We start from the raw sequence: 13,544 nt of genomic DNA on the forward strand, positions 1-13,544 counted from the left end.
TATTTTATAATTGGGAAAAAAATTCCTAAACCCTATGTCTAAAATAATACAGTGAACTATTTTGTGGATGTAGCAAGCCATGAGTTGCCAGATAAACAAGATTCTTTCAAAGTAGCTTTACCCAACTTGGAAGATGGACGACAACATTTATTGTCCTCAGCCAATAATACCATCTTGGCTAGAAATAAAGGAAACTGAAGTCAATATATGTGTAAGGATGAATGTTTGGGGAAGGCTGTTTTAAAGCATGATGACAGAGCGGTAAGGAATTTTGCAGCTTAATACTATTACCATATTTGGCATTCCTTGTTCTGGACTTTATTATCTACAAACAGGAAGTATCTGTTGCAACACTAAACATAAAGTTTAGAATTCAACTTTTGAAAGTTTACTGAATTCATACTTTGTAAAAGACCTGTTCAGTTGTCATATGCATTTCACATGACTGAAGTTTCCTTGTAAAAAAAATAAGTGTCTTTTGCAGTTCCACCCACAGGATTCTGTTTTATGTGTGTTCATAATTAGCAAATTGTAAGATTAACGTCTATTTGAATTAGTTCTTTATTTGGCCAGGAAAAGGAAAGAAATTTTGTGACAGATTGCACTGGTCACTCTACTGAATGATCTGCATCATGACCTGGATGGGGAAGCGTGACCTTCACAGTATTAGCAGTGGCTTTTGATATAGAATTGACTACCCTTTTTTATACAGTAATTTTTATTAAACATTATATTTATTCCCTTTCCAGCACTGATGTTGTTACCTAGTTTGGGTAATGAAACGTCTACAAGCTGAGAGAGCACCAAAAACCCCTCGTGTTAACCCTGAGCTACAAATATTCTCCTTTATTGACAACATAGTTAGTATTATATGTTTGGAAATTTTCTTTTTATTTTGTAGCATTGGTTTTAGGATTCAAAGGTGTATATATTTCTAATAAAAATAAAATGAAATGAAATAAAATAGATTGAATTTCTTTTCAGAACAAAATGCTACAATCAGAAATACAAATAAAAAAACCCTGGGCATCGGCCTCTCACTATGACTTCCACTTACAGATCTAAGAGGATCTCTAAGTCCACAAGCACTCTTAAGTCATGAAGCATCACCCTGATAGATAAGAGCCTGCCCATCAAGGAGTAGCAGTGAGATTACAAAGGACCCCAAACTATCAACAGCAACTGAGATGTAACATTAAATTGCAGTCTGTTCTCTCCAATACAGACCAGGAACAAGTAGCAATAGCAACTTCCCAATATGAGGTGGTGTACAATTGGGTATCATAAGTGTTGTGATGATACCCCATCCTGATAACCTCTTCCAGTTACTTTATATAAATGTTAAAAAGCAGGAGAGACAGGACTGGCCTTTATGCATACCACAGATCACGGGTACTGGGCTGGTCTCTCCTCCCCCACCTATACAGATTAAAGCTACCCACTAGGGTAGATATGGAACCACTGCAAGACAACACCTGTTTTTCCTAATCTTCATAAGCAGTCCAAGAAGATACCATAGGGCATAGGCCAACTTCCAAAGAAGAAAAGGTGGACTGAAGATGGGTCTATGAAAAGCAGAGTTGGTACCTGTGGCAGCATGAAGAGCCAGTGAGTAGACCAGCTCTTCTGTTATTCCTCTCTAGGCAAGAAGAAGACTTGAGATCACCCACAAGTGTTTCAGATAACTGTTCTTGTGAGGAGACTGCAAGACAATAGTCTCTGAAAGGTTTAGAGCTCTGGGAGATGAGGGAATAACCATCTTGCTGAAATCGTGATCAGCCCCTCTGAAAGGACACTAGGTTTATAAACTTCTAATTACTTTCAGAAATTGCTTATTAATTGCTTTTCAACTATTGGGAATTTTTGTACTGTATTGAGAGGTCCAACAGCACTGGGTAAGTGTTCCTTCAATCCTAAGCAAAGAAACAAAACTTTTAACTGTAAGTTATATAGCTTATTTTTTTAATAAACAGCAAAAGGATGATTATTTGATTTTAGAAGTTTATAAATGGACTAAGGGTCCAGATAGATTTGAAATAAGATTTTGGAATTAATTATAAAGAATCCTCCCCATGGGAAACTGCTTTTGTTTTGAATTTAAACAATCATTAAAGGGTACGATTGTAAAAACTGAACACCAGAGGGAACTAAAGATTATAAATAAAGGAGAAGAACACTCAAACTGAACTTACAATTATAGAATGAAGCAAAGTATTATAACATTGGGCAAACTGAAGGACATTTTTGAACAAGGAATTCAGAAGTTAATATTAATAGTATCTGCCTCTAGCTGATGTCTTAATGAATAAAAAGGATATATACACAACAAATCAAGAGTGACCTGGGTCATAATCCCTATATTGGGTTTAGAAAAAAGGCTTGTTAAAGGATTGAATTTTTTTCTGAAAAAGGACAAAGAAAAAAATGAAAAGAAATCAAGTTCTATGATATTGTTTGAAGGGACTAAAGATTAAGATTGTTAGAAATAAAAGGAATGTAAAGTTGATGTACTTGATCAAAATTAAAATAACTAGGGTAACTCTTAATGGACTTTTGCTGACATCAGAACTGAAGTAATTTATTATTAATAATAATTAAATTAAATTATTATTAATAATTTATTAATTGGTTTACAGATAAGAGATATGGGAAGAGGGAATCATTTGTTGTATTTTAAGAGAAATAGATAAGTTTATACTTGTGACAAATGTGGGCAATCACTTCTTTATAATTTTTTTACTACATTCTTATTTTTCTTTTTTCTATCTTTTCCCTTTTTTCTATATCTTCTATTCTTTCAATTTATTCTGGTTTTTTTCAACTTGTATTAGTTTTCACTGTTGTAATTATAATATTTAATAAGCCACTACTAATACTAGGAAGGTCACACTTCCCCATCCATAATCCAGGTCATTCAGTAGAGTGATCAGTGCAATCTGTCACAAAATCAGGCCTTAACCCTGCCAGAAAAGGGTCCAGATAATAAATTTTTAGAGTGATGCAAAGTTGATCCATGCAAAATCTAAAACTGAGGTTCATTAAAACTTCCTGTGATGGGCAATGATACGATCCACTTCAGAGTATGGCATAGGATATTCAACACTCTAGAAACTAGAAAGGAGGATGTTGGATACTTGGAGTAGAATGAAAAGGAAGATTCATCTTGCAAAAGATTTCTCTCGTGTTAATATAATAAAACCATATTTTTACTTCTTTCGGATGTTGTAGATTTCTTTTAGGAAGTTAACGCTGTCATTACCTTCTGTCATTGTATAATGGCTTTTCTTTTGCCATCTCCCTTCCAAATCTTTGGCTTAGATAGGTTTATTTTCAGTGTCATGGTTTCTTGGGGATTAGGTATCAAAAAAAAAATAGTAGAATAGGAAGATAAAGAGAAAAGGGCCAGGCTTTATTGCCATTACTTTCTCTTTAAGTTTGAATAAAAATAAGTTCACACTGTATTATGTAACATATTGTGCTAATTTGCTCTGTCTTGGGTGTCTTTTTGGGATTGCGTCCAGGAAACATCTGTTCCCACAGAAGCAACACTGCTTTAGTTACCTTTCTTATCATTACTTTGTAATAAAAATACTATTGGTATGTTTAGCTTCTTAAAACTGTGATATTTGCTAAATATAATTACAGAATTATTGGAAAAAATAGGGTGTATCAGTAAAAGTAGAGTTTTTGTTCCTATGTTGATGGACTTACAATTTTGATAGAGCGATTGTTTGCTGATAAGCTACAAATGAGTACCACTGACTAGGGCACAATAGATTAAGAAAGCTTGGTTTAGCTGAACAGTAGCACTTAAAAGCAGTAGCATACATATTAAAAAGGAGACCCTCTATGTCCTGAAGTGGATATGACTGGAATGCATCTGTATCTGTAGATAACCAGTGAAAGCTTGCTAATATATTGGTTCTTAGGTATTTCTATCTAGTATCCTACAGAACATGAATTATTTTCCTGAGAAGGTCATTTAGTCATCTTTTCAATTAAACTTCTTAATATTAAAATTTATTTTCCACTTCTTCCCTCCACTCCAAAAGGTGGTAGTTCAGTAAGCTATAGCTTACATTAAGTCTATTTTGGAGTCTCATCATGGGCTATATAAAACTAGTTGAGAAAGAGCCTTAACTTGCAATTCTAGGTTTTATGGAGTTCAAGCCTTGGTGGAGCAGTGGGCTAATGCCTCCTTAAGTAACACCAGCTGCCTGCAATTAGTGCAGGTTCGCATCCCACCAGGCTCAAGGTTGACTCAGCCTTCCATCCTTCCGAGGTAGGTAAAATGAGGACCCAGATTGTTGGGGGCAATTAAGCTGACTTTGTAATAATACCGCTTGGGGGGTGTATGAAAGCCCTAATAAGCAGGCATATACATAGAATGAAGGCTACTGCTAAGCTTGTAAGCCGCCCTGAGTCTTTGGAGAAGGGCGGGATATAAATGGAATTAAAAAAAAAATAAAAAAAATAAAAAAAATAAAATCTACTATTAAACAAGGAACTTTAGTACCAAATCTGAGTGTTTGTTTTCTAGAATCATAGTTATACTTCACTAATCAGTAATCTACTAAGCAATTCCTTACCTTTTGTATCTGTTTCCAATTGCTCTAGATGTGTCCTGTTAAAATATATTTTAAAAACATAATTCAGTATCTAATATTTATAACTGCTGATTTATAATGATTGTATAACTAAAAACAATTGGAGATGTGTGCCTTATATGTCTCACAATACCATTCTTTGGTCAGTATAAACATCCAGCAATGACCACTTACAGTGAGATACTGCTTCACAATCATGAAGGTTTTTACAAAATGATCCAATACACTTTGGCTCACAGAGCTCAAGGAAAATTTTAAAATTCTGCCAAGAATTGTTTCTAGAATTATTTATCCATAGACAGAAGAGTTTACATACTAGAACCGTGGTGGAAAACCTATGGCACACGTGCTACAGGTGGCACGCAGAGCCCTTTCTGTGGGGACGCACGCCATGGTCCCAGAGGGATGCAGGGAGGGGCTGTTCCCCTCCCCCTCTCCATGCACACCTGACTAGTGGGAGCTGGAGAGGGCAGGGAAACCAAATCCAGCAACATTCTCAGTCTCTTTCTCTCTCTGAACCAGGAATCTGGTAGCAGCTATGAGAGCTGGACGGGGAGAGGGAAACTTATAAAAGCAGCAGGTTTTGGCGAGAGAGAGAAACAGCATGTGGCCTTTGGAAGCGACGGTGCAGTCAGAACAATGAGCGAGCGGCATGAATTTGGAGAAAGGGCGAGTGAGGAAAGTAGTACACATGTGTTTGGACTTTGGGAAAGCAAGCAAGGGAAGCAGTGGCAGTTTGGACTTTGAGAAAGTGACCAGGGCGAGTGAGGGAAGTATCACAAGTGAGTTTGGACTTTGGGAAGGTGAGCAGGGCGAGCAAGGGAAGCAGCGGGAGTTTGGACTTTGGAGAAACGGCGAGAGAAGTGTGAATGAGTGAAGCAGAAAGCGTTTGGAGAAAATATGAGAGAAGGGTAAATAAGCGAAGCAGAAAGCGTTTGGGAAAAATGCAAGAGAAGGGCGAATGAACGAAGCCGGTTTGGAGAAAATGCGAGAGAAGGGTGAATGAGTGAAGCAAAAAACATTTGGAGAAAATGCGGGAGAAGGGTGAATGAACGAAGCAGAAAGCGTTTGGAGAAAATGCAAGAGAAGGGTGAATAAGCAAAGCCGGTTTGGAAAAAATGCGATAGAAGGGTGAATGAGTGAAGCAGAAAGCATTTGGGGAAACGAGATTCGCAAATGGCCCTTCACACACCCGTGGACTTCAGGAAGGGGATGCCATGAGTGGCATGAGAGTCCACATTACCTGTGCTACGCTGGCCAGACCCTAGCCTGGTTTCAGCAGGCAGTGGTGCGTTCTCCTCACTGCATGGAGCAGCTGGGCCGGGCGAGGCAAAGCTTTGACATGTTGAACCTGCCTGGGCGTGTGAAGAGGTGGCAGCAAGCACATACACCTGGCTCCTGACTTTCCAGATGATTGTTTTGCCACACAGGGTGGCCACATTCTGAGTGCTTCTCTTTCACCCAGGATGCCAGGCACCAGGCGCATGCACTCGTCGCGGCCTCTGCACATGCCCAGGTAGGTTCGGCATGTCACCGGTTTGCCTCAGGTGGCCCAGCCACTCCATGTGGTGAGGAGAACGCACCACTGCCTGCTGGGGTCTGGCCAGCGTAGCCCAGGTAACATGGACTCTCATACTACTCACGACCTCCCCTCCCCCGGACTCTATGGGTTGTGAAGTGGGTGAGAGCCATTTGCTGATTTCCTTCAGGGGATGACTGTTTTTCTCCCTCCCTCATTACAAATATCTTCCCACCATTCTGCTCTCATGGCTTTGCAGCCCTTATCCAGCAATTTACAGTGGCCTTTCAAGCCATGGCCACTGGCAGCACAGCCACCAGCCGCACTGGCAGAGTGTCCCCCTCCCCTTGTTCCTTCCTGGGCTTGGAGGGAGGGAGGGAGGGAGGGAGGAAGGAAGTGACAATGAGAGGGAAGGAAGGAAGCAAAAAAAAGAAGGAAGGAAGGAACAGACAATGGGAGGGAAGGAGGGAAGGAAGGGACAAAGAGGAAGGAAGGAAGGAAGGAAGGAAGGAAGGAAGGAAGGAAGGAAGGAAGGAAGGAAGGAAGGAAGGAAGGAACAATGGGAGGGAGGGAAGGAAGGGACAAAGAGGGAGGGAGGGAAGGAAGGAAGGAAGGGACAATGAGAGGGAAGGAAGGAAGGGAAAATGGGAGAGAGGAAAGGGACAATGAGAGGGAAGGAAGGAAGCAAAGGAAAGAAGGAAGGAAGCAACGGACAATGGGAGGGAAGGAGGGAAGGAAGGGACAAAGAGGGAGGGAGGGAAGGAAGGAAAGGAAAGAAGGAAGGAATGGGCAATGGGAAGAAAGGAAAGGAAAGGAAAGGAAAGGAAAGGAAAGGAAAGGAAAGGAAAGGAAAGGAAAGGAAAGGAAAGGAAAGGAAAGGAAAGGAAAGGAAAGGAAAGGAAAGGAAAGGATAATGGGAGGGAGGAAAGGAGGGAAGGGACAATGAGAGGGAAGGAAAGAAAAGGAAAGAAGGAAGGAAGGAACGGAAAATGGGAGGGAGGGAAGGAAGGGACAATGAGAGGGAAGGAAGGAAAGGAAGCAAAAGGAAGGGACAATGGGAGGGCGGGCACCCACCTCTGTCCCACCGCCTCCATCAGAGACCCACAGATTCCCCCCACAGCCTGGCCCGCACCCCCTAAAGGAGCTCCACACCCTAACTGGCATTGAGCTGGCCATGCCTCCCCGGCCATTGACTTTGCTTGCCAAAAAGTTGCAAAAGGTGATCACATGACCCTGGGACACTGACCGTCATAAGTATGAATCAGTTGCCAAGCATCCAAATGTAAATTGCATGACCCTGGGGATGCTGCAACAGTCATGTGTGAAAAATGATCATAAGTCACTTTTTTCAGTGTTGTTGTAACTTTGAACAGTCACTAAGTGAATTGTTGTAAGTCGAGGACTACCTGTACATTATCACTTTTTTTCCTTTTTTTTTGGTCAGGTTTTTGACACCTTACTAGACTGGTGGTACTCGAATACTGCGGCCATGCCCACCCAGTGGGCCACGCCCACCTGGCACCCAGCAATAAATAAGTGGGGTTTGGGTTGCAGTCTGAGCACTCGGTCTCTAAAAGGTTCGCCATAACTATAACTAGAAATATAAAGAGCAATGAACAGAAATTATTCTTAGGCTTAACTCTAGAGCAGCAGCTTTGAAACAGTGGCATTAATGAGAAATTATATTGTATAAAGGAAGAAGGGAATAAATATAACTTATTGTTGTTCATTTATATTCCAGCCTTGCCTCAAATTGAACTCAAAGCAACTTATGAAAACATTTAAATGTATTATATAATAATAGGACATATTTGTAGCTTGGGTTTTAGATTTTGGCTGTAGTTTGTTCTCCAAGCTTATTTTAATATAATTCTTGAACGTTTCGTTACTAAAGTAAGTAACATCATCAGCCCATATCACTTTGAAGTAATAGGAAATAAGTACCAATCAGCTGCTTGGAATTCAAATATAGCTCCAAACAACTGACCACACTGGCACACAAGATGCTTGTGAGCGAAAGAGAATAGGACAAGAAAATCCTGCTGCTGATGTTACCTAGTTTGGTAACAAAACATTCAGGAATTATATTAATTTTGTGTTTGTGTGTTTTTTTTTCTGGTAATGAAAAGCCTATATAATGATGGAAGAATTCCAATTCTGAAAATCATTATTTATGAAAAGATACACTTAACAACTGTCTCGCTTAGCCACAGAAATTTTGGGCTCAATTATGTCTTATCTTGAGGACTACCTATATTAACAGACAGAAACTCTGAGATAACCAATTCAAATGCAAAATATTGAATAGTATCCATAAGGGAATGCTCTAGTAAGGTGGTGGTTGTGGGTTATAACAGTTAAGCTGATTTTTATGTATGTGAGTTTTAATCACTTGAATTTAATTAACATAATCAGAATATTCACAGACTGCACTAATAAATGTAATACTTAAATCCTGGTCTACGACCACAATAACATTTGATTTTTTACCGATTCTATCAGAAAGTAGTTACAAGTCGGTGTATCTATGTATTATCTTCACCACTACTTATATTTCAGCCTTGACATCTCTTTTGATTGAAAAAGAGACCTAATCCTTAAAGAATCTGCTTATTGGACATAGTATACTCCAAAAGTGGTGCTAGGTACTCTTGATTCATCCTATAAATATCAGAGTACTATGCCATTTTATCTTATCCTTCATGATAGTACACAAATGCTTCTATGGGTTTTCACAAAGAGCTGCTATAAATTAATCCAGAAGGAAGAGGCAATAGCCAAAGTTATGAGGACAAAATAAATACAAGTTGTAATAAGATTTCCGTATCATATTATTCAACATCAACCAATAATGCCAGACCAATGTAACATTGGCACTAAAATCTATCAAAATAAGAGTTAAAGATATTTGTACATATGCATTATAACATCTCACCTGTAATATATATGAAGGATTTGGATCCGAAATAGTGGATTCATTTTGTATTGTATTTTGTTGTGTGATTGCATCTTCTCTTTTACGTTCTTTTTGTCCTGCTTCATCATCATCATCATATTCATCCAAACTCTAAAATAAAACAAATCAGTGTTTTCCAACTTGCACGTTAAATCTGAAGTACTACATTTCATCAAACTTTGGATATTGCAAAATGTATCTATACACTATATGGCCTTTTGGGTGTTAACAGGTACTACTTGCCTACATTAAGCTGCGTATAATGAATGTATTGGTCTAAAGACTTTCTTGGTTAAATGCAATATAATATTTCAAAGGTAAACTCTATCTATGTACATGATTGAGATTCAATGCAAGAAAAGTTCTGAGGATAAGTTTTAAAAGAAAGGAATACGAATTGCAGACATTTAATTAAAATTTAATTAAAATTCCGATAGTTAATTTTAAAAATTGTAAATTATAATTATATACTACTAAAACTCTACTGTTTGTAATCTCCGATAAGCACAAATGGTCCATCATGGTGCAAAAGGTTTTGAACAAGATTCCTCAAATCTATCTTAAAGAATGCATACAAAATCTTGTAACCATTACTCCTATGTAATTGAAATTTCAAGGGTTTTCACAATAGTGTATTTGCAAAGTTGTGGCCACTGCAGCATCATTGTAGTAAGCCATGGTTATATGACTGTGATTTCCAAAGCTCTCTGCCAACTTCCCACAAGCAAAGTCAATGGGCAAACCAGCAGGAAGTCGGAGGTTTTCCACAGAAGTTTGATGGTTTCAAAAGGTCAATAAAAAAGTCAAACTCCATAATTAGGAATGGTAGTACTGAGGGATTGGGAATATGTACCATCACTCTGGGCAACACCTTTTCATCATGGCATGGCATGGCATGTTTTTCTTCTTTTCTGTTTTTCTTTTCTTTTTTGTTTTTCAACCTTTTAAGTTCTATTCCTTGCGTCTTCCATCGTCTATATTACTCTATTTTTAAAGTTTTTAATAAAATTATATATAAACGTTATAGGTATGGGAGTAATTACATCAATACAGGATCCAATTTGACTCGGTCACCTGGACCAAAGGTTTATTCTTCCAAGCTTTTGGGCTTGTGCTGGAGCCCATCATCAGGGAATTTCTCTCTCACCAGAATATGTGCACTGGACTCTCTACACATATAGTTACTGGTTTTGTGTAGTTTTTAGTTGTTAACTGGGGTGTTGATGGCTGGCTATCAAGTTGTTAATGTGATTTCTTTGTGATGCTATGCCCTTGGTGCCTAGGTACCCGATAGGCTGGTGTTTTCCAGGCTTCAATCATTTTTATGACTACTTTTAGCAGCTGGAGAATTGAAAGTATGGCTTTGTTCATTTCAATGTGAGGCTACCAATGAGTTCACATCTCACCTAACTGGTCACTCATGCTCTTGCAATCTTGTGATTAGCCTCCTCCCCATCTGTCCCACATAGTGGCAGGGGCAATTCATGTAGAGAATCTGGTAAATTACATTTGAAGTTTCTCCCACCACCAAATGATCTTTGTAGTGCACGATTTGTCCTCATACAGTAGAAAAAAGATGGCCATATACTTAAATATTAGAACTTCTGAAATTAGCTAATTATCTTGAGAAATAAGTAAATAACATTTGGCTATAGTTTCTGATAATAGATAAAACACAGATTTTAAATCAGAAGTATGTGAATTACATGGAAAGAGACTGTCATGTACCTTAATCAATACCAGGTGAGCTCCCTTATGGCAGAGAAGGAATAAATTTTCATACAGGTCTATTTCGTTTAACAACTGACTTGTTTAGCAACAGTTTGAAGTTACAATGGTGCTGAAAAATAACTTTATAAGCAGTCCTCACATTTATGACCATTACAGCCTCCTTGTAGTTAAATGATCAACATTAGGGTACTTCACTACAGTGAAGTATTTACAACTGTTGCAGCCTCCTGAAGTCCTCCAATCATCATTTGCACACTTCGCAACCAGTTTCGAACAAGCAGAGTCTATGGAGAAGCTGGCAGAAAATTCATGGTGATGTGATGTTTTGCTTAATGATCCGTGTTAGCTCGCCTAATGACCATATGAGGTGACATCCTAAGTCCATTGGAATCATGTGATGTTTCACTTAGCAACTGCATCACTTACTGAAGGAGTTGTCAGTCCCAACTGCAGTTGGTAAACAAGGACTAACTGTATTTACGTGTGCTATCTGCACCCCAAATCAGTGCACAGGTAGAAATGTAGTCCAAGACTTTGGTCACATGCCAAGCCTCCAGCCAAACTGTTCTCTAGATCCTTAGAGAAAACTCGAAGTTTCCTCTGGAATCCAAGTGAGTCCATCAATTATCTGCAACTCCTCTTGGATTTGAGGCTCCTCATTATAAAGCCTGTGGCAGCTGTGGCCAGCAAGTATATTACACAACTCCATCTAGTGTACAAATTGTGCTCATTCCTGGTCCAGAAATCAACATTCACAGTCATTCATGTGTTAAACATTTTTTGACTGGACTATTACAATGCTGCCAAAGACCATCTAGAAATTTCAGTTAATTTAAAATGTAGTGACACATAGTCAAGGATGCACCTCAGTAAGTATGCCCAGGTAACTACTTTGTGTGCTGCGCTGGCTCCCAGGATGATACCTATTCAGAGCCAGGATATGTTACCTCATAGTTTGTCAATAAATCACAATTGATTCATCTAGATAGAATGTAAACAATGATTTACAGATTACAATAACATCACTCTAAGCCTAGACTATGGTTAAGTTCTATGCATGTTGCTCCAATCACTTAGAATAAAGGATGTGAATTAAAGACATCTAAAATAAAAGCTTCAAAGCATGAAGAAATTGTAACTATTAGCAAACAGACATTCTCCTTACTTGTAGATATGTTAAGAGCACAAGTTGCTTTGCTTTTTTAAAAAGAAAACAAATAAGATACTGCCAAGAACTTTATATTTTCCTATTTTTTGGAGGGGGGAGAGGGAGGGAGGGCTAGGTGTAATATGGACAGTTTTGTTCCCCTGATATTAGTGTCTTCAGGTCCTGTAGTTTGTTTCCGTATCAGCAAACAGACACATATATAACAGCTTACTTGAGGGAAGCTAAACTAGAAGTCATAAACCTTTTTAAAGAAATGGGTTGCACAGTATTGGTGATGCTGTAAGAAATAAATATTAAAGTAAAAACATAACTGAACCTTTACAGCAGGGGTCACCAATCCCCAGGCCACGGCGCACCACTGGGCTACAGCTTGTCCAAAACCAGGCCACGGGAGAAATGCGGAAGCATACGCGCATGAAGCTCTATTCATGTGAGCAAGCACACGAACATGAAGCTCCACTCATGCAAGGTTCGCACAAATGGAACTTATAGTGCTGATTTCCATGCTAAACTCATTCCTAAACTGGTTTTGATCAGCAAGCTCTTCTCAAATGTGTCCAATTATTTCAAGTTGTTTACTTTTGCTAAGAACTAATACTAATGCACATTCCTATGAATTTTTGATTATATTAAAGAATTATGAAAAGATTAAATTGATTCATACGTTAATCCATATGTACAGATTTTTCAGCAGCTGTTTCTCCAAACAATACTAAGTAGCCAAAGTTATACAAAACAATATATTATATTTCTGGTTTCATACTGGATTTCTTGACTGCAATAAATGTTCTCGTACTACATTTCTGGTTTGAATCGAACCGATGACATCTGATGGAAAATATTAGCAAAATTATGATACCAAAGAGCATACAGAACCAAATTTCCTATTATTGCTTTTTAATCAGTTACTTTTCATTTTTCTTTCCTACATATTTTACAAGAGATATTTCCGACTGATCTCCAAGATAAAAGAGTTTGTGGCTTAATGTAGCTTACTAAAAGATTATCATTTATATTGCTGTCTGTATATAAAAAGATAAGACAAGTTCAATATCTATTGTCTTCATGGACACAAACTATTTTTTTTTTGTAGCAGCAACACTGAAATGGTTTTCTATTGATTTATTCCTCCCCCACACTTTCCAGTCTTAGAAAGGTTCAAGCTTACAGCCTTGTTATTTTTTGTAGTTTCTCATAGAAGCACTAACTAGGCCTAACCCAGCTTAGTTTCTAAGCTCATATAAAGTTGGCAAAGTGTAGCTACCTGCTCTCTGATATAATATTGCTAAATTTCAAGAGATTAACTCTATTTCTATATACTGCAGACAAAATAATATGGATTCAACAATTGAGTCTAAGGTTCAATAATAGCACCTTTATAGCACCCTCACCTCTGCAAAAACGCATGGTTAATGCAAATCATTAAGACTACAAAAGCACTGCAATAATTAAATATGTGACAGCATTGTCACATATTCCAAAGTGTAATCAAATTTTTCTGTCCAGAATATTAAAATGCGTGCTTAAATTTTGCAAGTGTATGCAATATACTGAAATAATTTT

General features: G+C 38.1%; 1 protein-coding gene across 1 annotated transcript in view; it reads right to left on the bottom strand.

Annotated features, from left to right (window-relative positions):
- The window catches only part of PAWR (pro-apoptotic WT1 regulator), a 54,640-nt gene that overhangs the window by 11,881 nt on the left and 29,215 nt on the right, over positions 1 to 13,544 (bottom strand). The window contains exons 3-4 of the mRNA XM_081331383.1: positions 9,062 to 9,193; positions 4,590 to 4,624 (exon numbers count right to left, since the gene is read on the bottom strand). Coding sequence (XP_081187509.1) covers positions 4,590 to 4,624; positions 9,062 to 9,193 — 167 coding nt within the window. The remainder of the gene's footprint in view (positions 1 to 4,589; positions 4,625 to 9,061; positions 9,194 to 13,544) is intronic.

The sequence above is a fragment of the Vipera berus genome, assembly GCF_964194415.1.
Source record: "Vipera berus genome assembly, chromosome: 6".
Lineage (NCBI taxonomy): Eukaryota > Metazoa > Chordata > Lepidosauria > Squamata > Viperidae > Vipera > Vipera berus.